The sequence below is a fragment of the Ostrea edulis genome, chromosome 4 (genome assembly GCF_947568905.1).
Source record: "Ostrea edulis chromosome 4, xbOstEdul1.1, whole genome shotgun sequence".
NCBI lineage: Eukaryota > Metazoa > Mollusca > Bivalvia > Ostreida > Ostreidae > Ostrea > Ostrea edulis.
The window spans coordinates 28,531,730-28,545,542 of NC_079167.1; the positions used below are offsets into that span (position 1 = coordinate 28,531,730).

General features: G+C 35.3%; 2 protein-coding genes across 2 annotated transcripts in view; one reads left to right on the forward strand and one right to left on the reverse strand.

The window, feature by feature from the left end:
- Window positions 1-286: 286 nt before the first annotated feature.
- On the reverse strand, window positions 287-2,089 carry LOC125668944 (uncharacterized). Its single transcript, XM_048903382.2, has 2 exons — window positions 1,038-2,089; window positions 287-827 (listed from the first exon to the last, which is right to left on the reverse strand). The coding sequence occupies exons 1-2, from the start codon at window positions 2,087-2,089 to the stop codon at window positions 287-289; spliced, it is 1,593 nt and encodes a 530-aa protein (XP_048759339.2).
- Window positions 2,090-8,341: 6,252 nt separating this feature from the next.
- LOC125672010 (polycystin-1-like) overlaps window positions 8,342-13,813 on the forward strand; it is a 79,104-nt gene continuing 73,632 nt past the window's right edge. Inside the window, exons 1-2 of the mRNA XM_056162162.1 lie at window positions 8,342-8,470; window positions 8,740-9,173. Of these exons, the coding sequence (XP_056018137.1) occupies window positions 8,899-9,173 (275 nt within the window). The 5' untranslated portion in view covers window positions 8,342-8,470; window positions 8,740-8,898. The remainder of the gene's footprint in view (window positions 8,471-8,739; window positions 9,174-13,813) is intronic.

Genomic DNA, 13,813 nt, shown 5'->3' on the forward strand with positions numbered 1-13,813 from the left:
TAGGGATCAAAGTTTTACGTGCGAATTTATAGGAAAACTCTTTAAATATGAGCCAAGATGACTCAGGTGAGCGATGTGGCCTCTTGATAAGAATTCCTGTGTCTTCCCTGCTGTGAACTGGTGGCCACCGTCTGACCTCAGCTCTTCTGGGATGCCAAATATCACGAATGTCTCGCGCAGCCGTTTAACTAGACCCTCTGCACCAGACTCTGACCTGTGCACCATAAACCAGTTGGAATACCTGTCCACAATAACAACATAATATTTGCCATTGGAATTGAAATAGTCACTGCAGATTATTTGGAAAGGGTAGTCTGGGGGTGTAATATCGGATGGAGGTTGCAAACTGGTCTCTCACTCTAGCAATGTCAACAGTGATGTCAGGCCAATATACAGAGTCCATGGCCCGTGCACGCATTGCGCTGACACTTTGGTGGACAGCATGGAATGCATTGAGGATTGATGTACGAAGGACAGGTGGGATGATAATTCGTTGGCCCAAGAGTACTACATCGTCCACAACAAACAGACTAGCTGCATAACGAAGGAAAGGCCGTAACGCTGCAGACAGCTCTCTGATGTCATCAGGAAACCCTGTTTCCAAGTGATGTATTAGGTTAAGGAGTGTTGCGTTTGATGCTGTGGCCTCGCGAACCATATCCCATGTGACCACTGTGCTGACAGATTTCAGGCTTGCCAGATTGTCTTGACGAGATACCATCGTGTTGAGATGATCAATGAGAAGCTCTGGCGGTTCTCCTGGTAGTGGAAGGCGACTTGGTTGACCGTTTGGGTGTCTGGAGGCTGCATTTGGGCCCAAGTTCTTCCTTCCAGTCACATGTATGATTGTGAACCTCTATCTTTTTGGGGTTGAGTAATCGCCTGTATTAATATCAGTTAGTGACTTATCATTCAGTATCTGTAGAAGAGGTTTGTGATCTGTAGCAACAATGCGAACCTTGCATCTCAGTACATAATAACGTGTTTGGGGGAGTGCATACACAACTGCAAAGGTCTCACTTTCGATGGGAGCATACCTGCTTTCAGTTGGATGTGTAAACCTGCTTCCAACTAAACATAACTTCCACCCATCATTGTAACAAGCAGGAGTCTTCAGCACACATTGGCAATACTTCTGCATCATGCAGAAGCCAATGCCATCAACAGACCAATCAGTGGGAAGGCAGGTCGGTCGATCAAGGTCAAATAGCCGCACACCGTCTTTCATTTTCTCTATGGTAATTTCCTTGGACTGGTGGAAGACCTTGTCCAATTCATCTGTCCAAATGAATGGTGTTGATGGTTTCAAAAGTGCACGGAAAGGCTTCATTTGTTGTGTCAAGGCAAATGTCAATGTACCCTGGTTTATAAGTCCGAACATGGCTCTCGCTACAGTAATATCAGTGGGAGTGGGGAAGTTCCTGGTGGCATCAAGGAACTTGGCACTGGGTCGTTTATTAGTTGAAGTGATTGTGGGCCCCGCAAAATCAACATCCTGTACAAATTGAAACTTCTTTGGATTTAATGTAATGCTGTTGCGTACACAAATATCAAACCATGTACAGGCCTGAAATTTGGAACTGGAATTTGCCCACATACATATTTCATCTACACATTTGACCTTGTTTTGGAAGTCAGCAATGATGTCATCAAAGCGCTGGGTGTACGCATCACCGCTGGCCAAGAATCCCTGTGGAGTTACCTTGTACCTGTAGCGTCCCCATGGGGTAATACATGTTGTGAAATGTCTGTATTCTTCACGTATCGCCACAGAATGGTATCTATTCCAGGCATCTGTCACTGTTTTCTTTGTTCCCTGAGGAACGTGGTCTGCAAGGTGAAAAGGGCTTGGAACATGGTGAGTTTGGCGAACGGAACATCGATTTTGTGGTTGCAAGTCTACTGTCCTTCTGGGGGTACCACCAGCCTTGCCGGTGACAACCATCATTGAACACCATGTTGTGGGTGTAGAGACCGCCAATGCGAACATCTCTCTCCAGGTCAGCATACACTTTTCCTGCCAGTGAACTGGAACTAGTGCCGTCTTGTGGACAGCCACGGGTGTTAGCCCTAACCCTAACCCTGGCATTTGGGTCAACATGAAGTTGGAGAGGCTCACACTCAATAAGTGATAGTGGTTGGTGTTCACACATATTAAACATGTAGCTCCGTAATAATCTCGTATAATACACTGAATTGTACTATGTGCAAAATTTATACAGCTATACGAGAGAGAGAGAGAGAGAGAGAGAGAGAGAGAGAGAGAGAGAGAGAGATGGTTTCGAACTCGGAACCATAAAAAATTACAACTTAGTTGGACCATCGCTCTAACCACTACGTCACGAATGATCTAACCACGACTCCACGACAGCATACATGCACAGAAACAAGATCTATAACAGGTTTCTGGATCTTCGAGCAAATGCGAGTTTGGAGATTGGTCTTATACTTCAATCATTTTCAACATGAAGGCCACTTTTAACCAAAATTTATGCAATGGGATTAAGTATTGACACCCAAATAAAACACAGGCACCTGAAGTGTGGATAGCGTGTATAGATCTTACGTACATACATGTACCCCCCCCCCCCCCCCCCTCTACGCAATGAAAAAATAAACACAGAACCAATAATTGACTTTTAAAAATATTGTTTTTGTGCAATCTTAGTTCTCACATACATAAACTAGAGTGTAAAACAAAAGTTGGAATATCGTCAACAAAAATTATATGTCACGTTAAAATATAAAATCAAATCAAATATTTGAATAAGACAAGAAATTTCTGACCCACCCAAGCAGAGTGCCCCTCACGCTGTTCTGTGTTTTCTCTTTAAATGTTTAGTGTATTTAACCTATATACAAAGTGTTTAAAGTTTTTTTCTGTATTTTACTTCCAAAAAAGAAACGTATATATATATATATATATATATATATATAATATATATATATATATAATTCTATGCTATAGATTTATATATTCGGTCTTTTAATTTGATATATTCGTTGCTTCAATTGTCATTTATTCTGCATTATCATGTGTTGAAATAACTCAGACAGATGTGTTCAAATCAAAAAATCATTCACACATACTGATAATTTTCTTTGTTACAATCCTCGTAAATAACCTCTCAATGTACATATGTACATGTACAAATATCTGTAATACTGTTAGTTAGACTAACACTTAACTTGTCATTAATTCTTACATTTATATAGTGTTAGTTAGATTAACAGTTGACTTGTCATTAATTCTTACATTTATATAGTGTTAGTTAGATTAACAGTTAACTTGTCATTAATTCTTACATTTATATAGTGTTAGTTAGACTAACAGTTAACTTGTCATTAATTCTTATATTTATATAGTGCTAGTTAAACTAACAGTTAACTTGTCATTAATTCTTACATTTATATAGTGCTAGTTAAACTAACAGTTAACTTGTCATTAATTCTTACATTTATATAGTGCTAGTTAAACTAACAGTTAACTTGTCATTAATTCTTACATTTATATGGTGTTAGTTAGACGCTGACTGATCACTAATCCCCGAAAAATAATGCCAATCTCCTCACCGTGACAGCCCTACCCTTCCATGTTTATTGTCATACTGTATGTACTAACACCGTCATCCATGTTTATTATCATGCTGTATGTACTAACACCATCATCCATGTTTATTATCATGCTGTATGTACTAACACCGTCTTCCATGTTTATTATCATATTGTATATACTAACACCGTCTTCCATGTTTATTGTCATATTGTATGTACTAACACCGTCTTCCATGTTTATTATCATATTGTATGTACTAACACCGTCTTCTATGTTTATTATCATATTGTATATACTAACACCGTCTTCCATGTTTATTATCATACTGTATGTACTAACACCGTCCTCCATGTTTATTGTCATATTGTATGTACTAACACCGTCTTCCATGTTTATTGTCATACTGTATGTACTAACACCGTCTTCCATGTTTATTATCACATTGTATGTACTAACACTGTCTTCCATGTTTATTATCACATTGTATGTATTAACACCGTCTTCCATGTTTATTGTCATATTGTATGTACTAACACCGTCTTCCATGTTTATTATCATATTGTATGTACTAACACCGTCTTCCATGTTTATTATCATACTGTATGTACTAACACCGTCTTCCATGTTTATTATCATATTGTATGTACTAACACCGTCTTCCATGTTTATTATCATATTGTATGTACTAACACCGTCTTCCATGTTTATTATCATACTGTATGTACTAACACCATCTTCCATGTTTATTATCATATTGTATGTACTAACACCGTCTTCCATGTTTATTATCATATTGTATGTACTAACACCGTCTTCCATGTTTATTATCATACTGTATGTACTAACACCATCTTCCATGTTTATTATCATACTGTATGTACTAACACCGTCTTCAGTAGCTGTTATGAGAAGTGTTACAATTATGGATGATAATGAAGGTGCTCTCATGTAGATAAAAATCTACGCTGAATTCCCCACAACGCAATATGACTACATCCACTGTTAAATAAATAACATTGTATATCGTATATTATTGTAATATTCACGTTATATTCACCGCTTTCACCTTACTATCGAAATCGTAACAAACAACAAGCAGAACAAACAAACAAAACAAAACAAAACAATGCCGGAATTTGGTTATGCTTCACTGATTTATAAAATGACAATATCTCAGAAGATATCGCAAAGATTTATCTGCTGAAAGAGTTGTGGGAAAAAGATATTACGAAAATTACCATTTTGTATTGATAACGAGAATGTTACATACATAATCACTAATGCAAGGGGTCAAGCTGAAATCACAAAGTCCTTATCCCCCCCAATTTCCTTCTGATAAAGCCGGGACAATTATCAACATATCAGATGTCGCAAATCTTTGCAGGCGGAAGGACTTGATTTATTTAAAAAAGCTATATATAAGAGTTATCACGTATCCCTTTACTATAACATCAATAGTATATATTTCAAGGACGTAATGGATGAAAGGAAAGGTGTGTATAAGCAATACTTGCTATTTGCAATTGATTGACATATTTAAAGCAATATGCTGAGTATACATTTCGTTAAATATGCATGTGCATGTGGTCAATGAATGATGCACGTGTTGACACGCACATGTGTTCTACGAAAAATTGGTTAAAGCGTAGGACCGGATTGAAATGTCCATACATGATACACATTGCAGTGTGTGTGTGTGTGTGTGTGTGTTTTATTCAGACTTCAAGTGCAACAATTTTCCCAGCGTGATACGCTTTTCAAAGTATTATTATGCAGTTCATTGTGACCCTTATTTAATGCACCCAAACCATTGACATTACACTATACAATGTACACATAAAAAATCGTCAGCTTCAAGGACAATCGAGTAATATTAAAGTTCATAAATGCGTTATATAATATTAGAGGTGTATTGAATTCCAGGTGTAATGAATGGTTTCAGCTGATCGCCCAGTCATTGTACACACGAAACATAGATATTTATTAGCTCATTGCAAATTGTTCGTTGTCAATAGACTGCGAAGAACAAAGGCAGACATCACGATCCGCCGACCTCGTGAACAATATAATCAACCTGTACACGGGACGGTAGGTGCCAAAGGAAATATCATTTTCAAAAATCAAGCAAATATTTTCATACTGATAGTATACCGTTTTACACTTTAGGTTTTCACAATTTCTGCTGTACATGTTTACAGTAATTTAAGACCTGCGTAAAAACCAGAAAGACCGATAGTGAACGGGTTTATATTGTAGTCTGAAAGAATGGGGTGTTCAACGAGGGAGACCATAAAAAATCCACCCAAAGACAAAGGGCTGCAAATTTAGCAATAAAACATCTTCCTTTGGGCACCTTTTATTGGTTAGAAGTAGAATTATCCATCAGAAAATTCTCAAATATTTATTTATAAACGATTATCTGTAGAAAACGAAAAGAGAGGCAAGATTTAAGGTTTTATACGTTTTGAATATATATACAGAAAATGAATTACAAGTTTAAGACAAAAGAGCGATAAGTTTATTTCTTCATTCCTGAAAAGCTGCAAATGTTATTGAGATTATAGCTTATCTTTTCCTTTTTGTTATCGCGGCGTAATTTAAAGAGAAATTACCCACAGAATTCAAAGGCAAATTACCTATAGAATTCAAAGACAAATTATCCATAGAATTCAAATAGAAATCACCCACAGAATTCAAAGAAAAATTACCCATAGAATTCAAAGAGAAATTACCCATACAATTCAAAGAGAAATTACCCATAGAATTCAAAGAGAAATTATCCATAGAATTTAAAAAAGAAATTACTTAGAGAATTCAAAGAGAAATTACCTATCGAATTCAAAGAGAAATTACCCATAGAATTAAGAGAAATAACACATAGAATTAAAAAAAGAAATTACTTACAGAACTCAGAGAAATTACCCATCGAATTCAAAGAGAAATTATCCATAGAATTCAGAGAAATTACCCATAGAATTAAAAAAGAAATTACCCACAGAATTCAAAGAGAAACTACCCATCGAATTCAAAGAGGATTGTCAACAGAATTCAGAGGAATTGCCCATAGAATTCAAAGAGAAATTACCCACAGAATTCAAAGATAAATTACCCATCGAATTCAAAGAGATATTACGGTCCATCGAATTCAAAGAGGATTGTCTACAGAATTCAAAGAGAAATTACCCATAGAATTCAAAAAGAAATTATCCATACAATTCAAAGAGAAATTACCCATAGAATTCAAAAAGAAATTACCCAACGAATTCCAAGAGAAATTGCCCATAGAATTCAAAGAAAAATTATCGACAGGATTTAAAGAGAAATTATCCACAGAATACAAAAAGAAATTACCCATAGAATTCACAGAGGAATTCCCATAGAATTCAAAACTGAATTGCCTTCAGAATTCAAAGACGATATACCCACAGAATTCAAAGAGAAATTACACACATAATTCAAAGAGAAATTACCCAGAGAATAAAAAAGAAATTACCCACAGAATTCAGAGAGAAATTACCCACAGAATTCAAAGAGAAATCTAAACTGTCTTCACCCTGGAGAATCTCACACAGCAGCAATGCTGCAAAATAAAATCAAGCTTGGTATTACATGTATAATTGGATTACTTATTCAGATTCAGAAAATACCACAGTTTCCTTAAAATACAGTCCACATTGTTATGGACTCTCGAGGCGTTCCTCTGTTCCAGGTCCAGCGCCTGGCTAAGTATCCACAATGCATACAACCAGTCAAAATAAAATACTATACAATTTAATCATACATGTAATATCGGGTGCTGCTACTCTCCAGCACTTTCGCGGACATGCCACTTGAGCAAGATCTAAATGTATTTTATGAATCCAAGGAATTTTTAGACTTGGTGGTTATGGTATTGAAATTAACATACATTCTTGTCCCTAACAATAAAACTATCGTGCATTGTGTCAGTTTGCACTTTTTAAAATTCAGTTAGTTCAAAATAAAACTTTCAAAAAGATCGTCACACTGGGGACCTCGTAGAACAATGAGGGATATGCATACTATGATTAATAATACTAGTGCCTAAAATAGTTAGATAAAAAAAGTACGTGAAGTCGTATCAGGTATCGTAACATGGTTGTTTACCATATTTATCAACAAAGGCTAGTGACTGACAACATCGAGTCTGACAACTTTTGAAGTCACCACGGTCGAAATAATCAAGCTAGGAAACGATCAATGGGACTGAAAAGAGAGCCAAGGAATTTTACACCATTATGAAATAAAATGTACAGACACAGGTCCGTAGCGGGATCGATACTATCAACTCAAAATTTTCAAACAAAGCATTTGCACAAAACGGTTGTTTGCATTGTGTTGAAATAGCATTTTATCAGCGTCACGCAAGTGAACGTGTGCTATATATATATATATATATATATATATATATATATACGGGCGACCGTTGTTGGGTTTTTTTTATCCCCCCCCCCAGAAAGTCCACGCCTTGATTATCTCAGAAATCGAAATTACTGAGCATGCGGCTCTTTTGGTGTTTTTTTTGTAAATGAATGAAAAAACCCCACCACGAACACAAGTACTAATCATGCAATTTTAAGAAGTCTGTGTGTTCAGTTATAGAATTTCCTGTTGAGATATGAATGTGAAATAAACATGTATTAAAATGGGTAGGTAAAGTATACATAATTCAGAAAGCGAAACTTTTAAAGACCAATGTACAAGCGTCATATGTTGCTACGCTACGCCAACCCGAATGAGACCTGGCTGTTTAATCTCCCTGTGTATGGGAAAAAGCCAAAGCCAACAAAGGCGATGTCACGTGATTTAAACATTTCTAATGGAGGATTGAAAAATATTTGAACATGACATTTTTAGGTTTGGATTCTCGGTTGTGTACAAGGAATATGGAGAAAGGTATTCTCTTTTTTACACATACTTGCCTGACATATTATGATTATTTGTGGTGATTGCATACAGCATGTCGCGTTTGATAGTTAAAATCAATAAAAGACACCGGTACAGTTTGTCGTACCTGAGTACGGGAGATATTTCTTTAAAGTTCCTCGCTGTTAATCATCTGATGTATTTATTAAATGAACTGGTTCCGGCTTGCAGTGCATATGTGTGTATTGAAGGGAAAACGTCGTTTCTGGTGTCAGTTATGTGTTGTCTTTTATTTTCAGGTTAATTCTTTAACATAGGAGCAAATTCATCTATACAATAACGGAATGGTATCGTAAAAAGGCAATTTCGTTCCAAAAAATATAAGGAGTAGCAAAAATTATGCTGTTTTCCATTGCGATTTTAAGGGAATATACTGAACGACGTTGTTCTTCCATAGTATGGTAACGTGGAAAGGTTCTAAAAAGACATTACGCTATGGTCAATCTCCGTCATACGTACACACAATGTTATTGCGGTTTGGAGTCTATCTGTGCATATTCGGAGTGGTCACTCAAACGACCTCGGCATGTACCCCGTGTAGCAGTCAGTGTTCCTGCACTCTCAAGTCTGGCACCACAGACGAGTGCGAGGTGGACTGTCGAGAAAATGGTTTCAAGACATTGCCAACAGCGGCGGAGCTGCCTTCTACAGGAAGCTGGAAGATAGTGAAGCTGTAAGTGTCAAAACAAGTGTGTGGGGAATGTAATGACACCGTACTCATACGTCGTACTACCCCCTATATATTATTGTCCAGTTTTCATTGTTGGTCACGTCGATATGCTGTTCTGCAAATATTGTAATGCTTTCATGTCTTAAATCTATCAAATATGTACTAATGGTAGATGCCAAGGTCCTATTTTAATTCCAGCATATTATATATATATATATATATATATATATATATATATATATATGTAAAGTCAAAAAATAAAATCCAATGCTCAAACTTTTATCTAGACTTTTATAGTTTGAGTATTGGATTTTATTTGTTGACTTTATTCTACCCCGATACCAAGAAAAAAGAATTTATTGAATATATATATATATATATATATACTCACACAAGATTAGTATCATATAAAGAGCTTTGCAATGAAATTTAATCTACCAGTTACAGGTGGAAAATTAATTATGTAAATTTGTTTACTAGCATCATTTAGTCGTTTCCAACTTCAAATTTGTTTGTAAATTTGTGAAAGACAATCATTCTTCAGACCATATTATAAACACATTTTAATCTATCTATCTATATTATATGACATTATTTAATATGAATAGCAACTATCCTATCGGAGAATTATACGGAATGTCACAAACCCGAAAAGAGAAAACTCGAAAAGATTGACAAGTCTTTTTGTCTGTGAGGTTTTTGTTTCCTCTAGAGACCTGATTGAAATCTCTATCAATATTTTGACTGATAAGACGTCAAATATTATCATTTAATTAAATTTAGTTTTGCTACCTGGTTTTATACGTCAGGATTGATTTTTCCCCCCGTAAGATGTAAAAAATATCATGAAGACAGTAAGACTTTTAAAAGTATATTAGTTCCACTAAATACAGTGGTCAGACATAATACAGAATAGTTTGGACGAAAAATATCATTTGTTCATTTACTAAAGAGCTTGACAAAAGATTGAAATAATATTACTGTCTTCATTTAACACCGTACAAACTAAATCGCCTTATCTGTTCACACAATGAGAACCGGATCACAGCATAATTTTGGTAGAGTTATATAAACTTGGAACCACTTGAGGGAAACATGCGCGAGCGTTTTTGATTATGTAAAACCGCTTACAACTGTAAATTAACCCAGTATTATTCTGAAGTCTAGATTCGCGGTGGATTAACTGTCAATGTTGTTATGATGCCCCCACTTATTAAGTTCTGACCAGCTGTTGGATACACAACTGCGGCAAGATACATTCTCATCTTACGATATATATATATATTTTTTCTCTCCCTGTGGTGCAATCTGGTTGGTCTGTAGATTTTACACATTGTTGATATAAAAATTATATATAATATATAGTTTTAAAAAGAAAGAAAAAACCCTGAGCAATTTACGTGTCTTGCGTCACCTCTTAGACATTGCTCGTTACACGATTAAGTGCAGTGAAGTCGTAGTTCTTCGGATTAAATAGCACTATTCACCAAAATCAGTACTATAGTATATATCCATTGAGTGTCAATCACGACTATATTTTGTCTCCATATCGTGTTCAGCGTATCATTCATTTATTAAAAGCATTGAGTGCCGTTCATTCATTAATTACTCTGTTAATTTTACGTCGCGTCAAACACACCGGAAAACACACACACACAAAAAAAAAGCAAAAAAAAAAAAAAAGCAAAAAAACAAAAACACACACACACCACCCTGCTTCATCCGTAACGAGGAGTATACATACTTCAATATATATTTGATATTTTACAGGCAGAAATCCTGTACAGCTTGCTTTATATTTGTAATGAGGATTACATATTTAGATTTTATTAATTTTGACTTGCAAGCCTTATCCTTTTGAGTTATATATAGTCATATTTTTTTGAGATTTTATATAGTCGTATTTTTGGGGATATATTTGACTAAAACGATACACTATTTTAGAAATGTTATCAAATATATTGCAAGATGTAAACGGACATTTCGAAAAGAAACGAATAATTTTTATATAAAGGGGTGGCTTTCGAGACCACTTTTGTTTGGCCGTATCTTTACCCCTTACTGCATGTATTTTTGATTAACATGAATAACGACTTTATATTGTAAATTAAAGAAGATAAATCTGCAGCTTTGTAGTGGCTATATAACAATTGCAAGTGATTGTCATCAATTTATAATGTTAGTAGCATGTGTTTAGCTACCTTTAGAACTGTTCTGGCCTGTCCTAATATTTTCTCAGAGGGCTACAGTTCTTCAGCTAGTATTTACTATTAGTCTATTACAATGTACAATGTAAATGTCTTCGAATTGAAAGTCAGCTAGTCAAAATTACGTTGTAATAGTGTAGATAGTTGTGCGTTTAATTTTAGATCTCATTTATTTGTTAGCAAGTCACGCCGAAAAACGTAATTGAAATTTGTTCGTGATCATCATAATTTTTTCTCATTCTGACATAAAAAAAAATCTTCAAGGATTTACTCCGTTAATAAAAGAAAAGGGGAGTCGGCTATTTCAATTACCAGTTCTTTTTAGTGATTCTGTCAATGACGAGGATGTTAACGTTGATTTGTGAAGAGCTTAACAACAGTGAATTTTAACACCATCAAATATCGTCCTCTGAATGTAGTCATTTGCTTCCATTCAACCGTTTAACTTTTCGTTAACTTCAATGCAAGAAATCTATTGGTATGGTCATGCAATTTCCATATAAACTTTCATCGAACATTTAAAATGAGTTTTTTATTGGGAGTATTATACAAGATTTACAAATTCCGGAATTTGACAGTTTTAATGTTTTAATGTTGTAGATATGATTAAGCGGAGCGTCATTTACTCAGGGTACTTGACAGGATCTTTGAGAGCCCTCCACGCTGTATATACTTTTGACGTCGTTTTAATGAGATAAACGTGCTTAATGTGAAACGTTGTGAAGCATTAGAATGATTGACACAATACTGGATCAAAAGTCACACATATGAAATATAAACAGAATTTCTGATCTATATTACTGAAATCTCGGACGTTCCTCTTTTCAAGATGATGTGAATGTCAGTAATTCTGCCGGGCCGTTTTTATGTCCTAAAACTACGTGAATGTGAAAAAGAAAGAATTAAAAAGATTATGAATATATTATTGATGTTACACATGTATCTTTGAAACGATTAATTGACGCAACTTAGGTTTATGATCGAAGGTACATGAATATACTTTGCACTTCTGCTTCGTATGATCGATGAATTTGGATTACATTTTAGGCTAACTTTATTAGGCGAATAATTCATCAATAGATTAGGACAAAATAATTAAACAAGTGACCTTCTTACCCGTCAACCCGGAATGTCTGTAGTGTACAATACTCGGAGCCTCGAATTATATGGCGTCTAGCCTGTTGCAGGGATCAAGCAGATCGGGGTAATCGCGAGCAAGTAATTTACCTTCTACAAAAGTAATGAATATAGATAGTGTGAGAATCTTAAATTCAATCAAAGTATTGAGAAATTGTTTAAGAACAATAGAGAATTGAACCCTCCATACTGTAGTATATGTACAGGTATGTATCACAGAGCTAGAGACCAATGCTCCATCTGATGTGACTATCCGGGATCACACACAGGGTGAAACTAGGCCACTCTGTAACCTCAAAGGTGAATGAATGGTTATTTTGCAGTGACTAATGGTTACTATAGCAGTGATTAATGGTTGCTATAGCAGTGACTAATGGTTACTATAGCAGTGGCTGAAGGTTACTATAGCAGTGACTAATGGTTACTATAGCAGTGACTAATGGTTACTATAGCAGTGACTAATGGTTACCATAGCAGTGACTAATGGTTACTATAGCAGTGACTAATGGTTACCATAGCAGTGACTATTGGTTACCATAGCAGTGACTATTGGTTACCATAGCAGTGACTAATGACAGAGCTCTGACATTCGGTCATCTTTCCGGACCTCCCAGTGAACTTTCAGTCTGAATGGCAGTTTCATCCAGCAACATAGATAAAATTAACCACTGCATGTTAACCAAAGGATTTTATTTGACAAAAAAGTATAATTTTCATATTTTCTGGGTCTAGCCTTATATCCATTTTTTTTAAAAATTAGTCGAACAAAACTTTTAGGAGAAACGTGCGCAACTGATGCGTTTTGAATCCTTGACTTGAAAAAAAAAATATCATTGCAAATACATGTATTTGCATTCTTGTAAAACAGAACTGGAAAAATATTGCCGAAGTTTTACTCCATACATTGAAATTCCAAATCTGGCATTTTAAGAGACAATATTGCCATGTATCTATCCGGTGTCTTTAATAGCTTTTCGCTCTATAAATTCAAAACGCACAAAAATGTGTTTCTCATTCAGGATATAATATAAGACGTCAAAACCATGAAATTTACGCTTTTCACCAAAAAAAAAAAAAAAAAAAAGTAATCCTCTGGTTAACATGCGAAGCTTTAATATCAGCATGGTATATTTGAATCACGTGTTGATTTTTGATGTATTATTTTATGACTTGCAGAAAGTAAATTACTTCGTTGCTATTAGATGTTAATATATGACATGGGAAGTGTAATTTGATACCTCGCTACCTTTATCTGTCCATTTTCTTTAATAAAAATTCGAAGGCCGATCAAGCCATGCT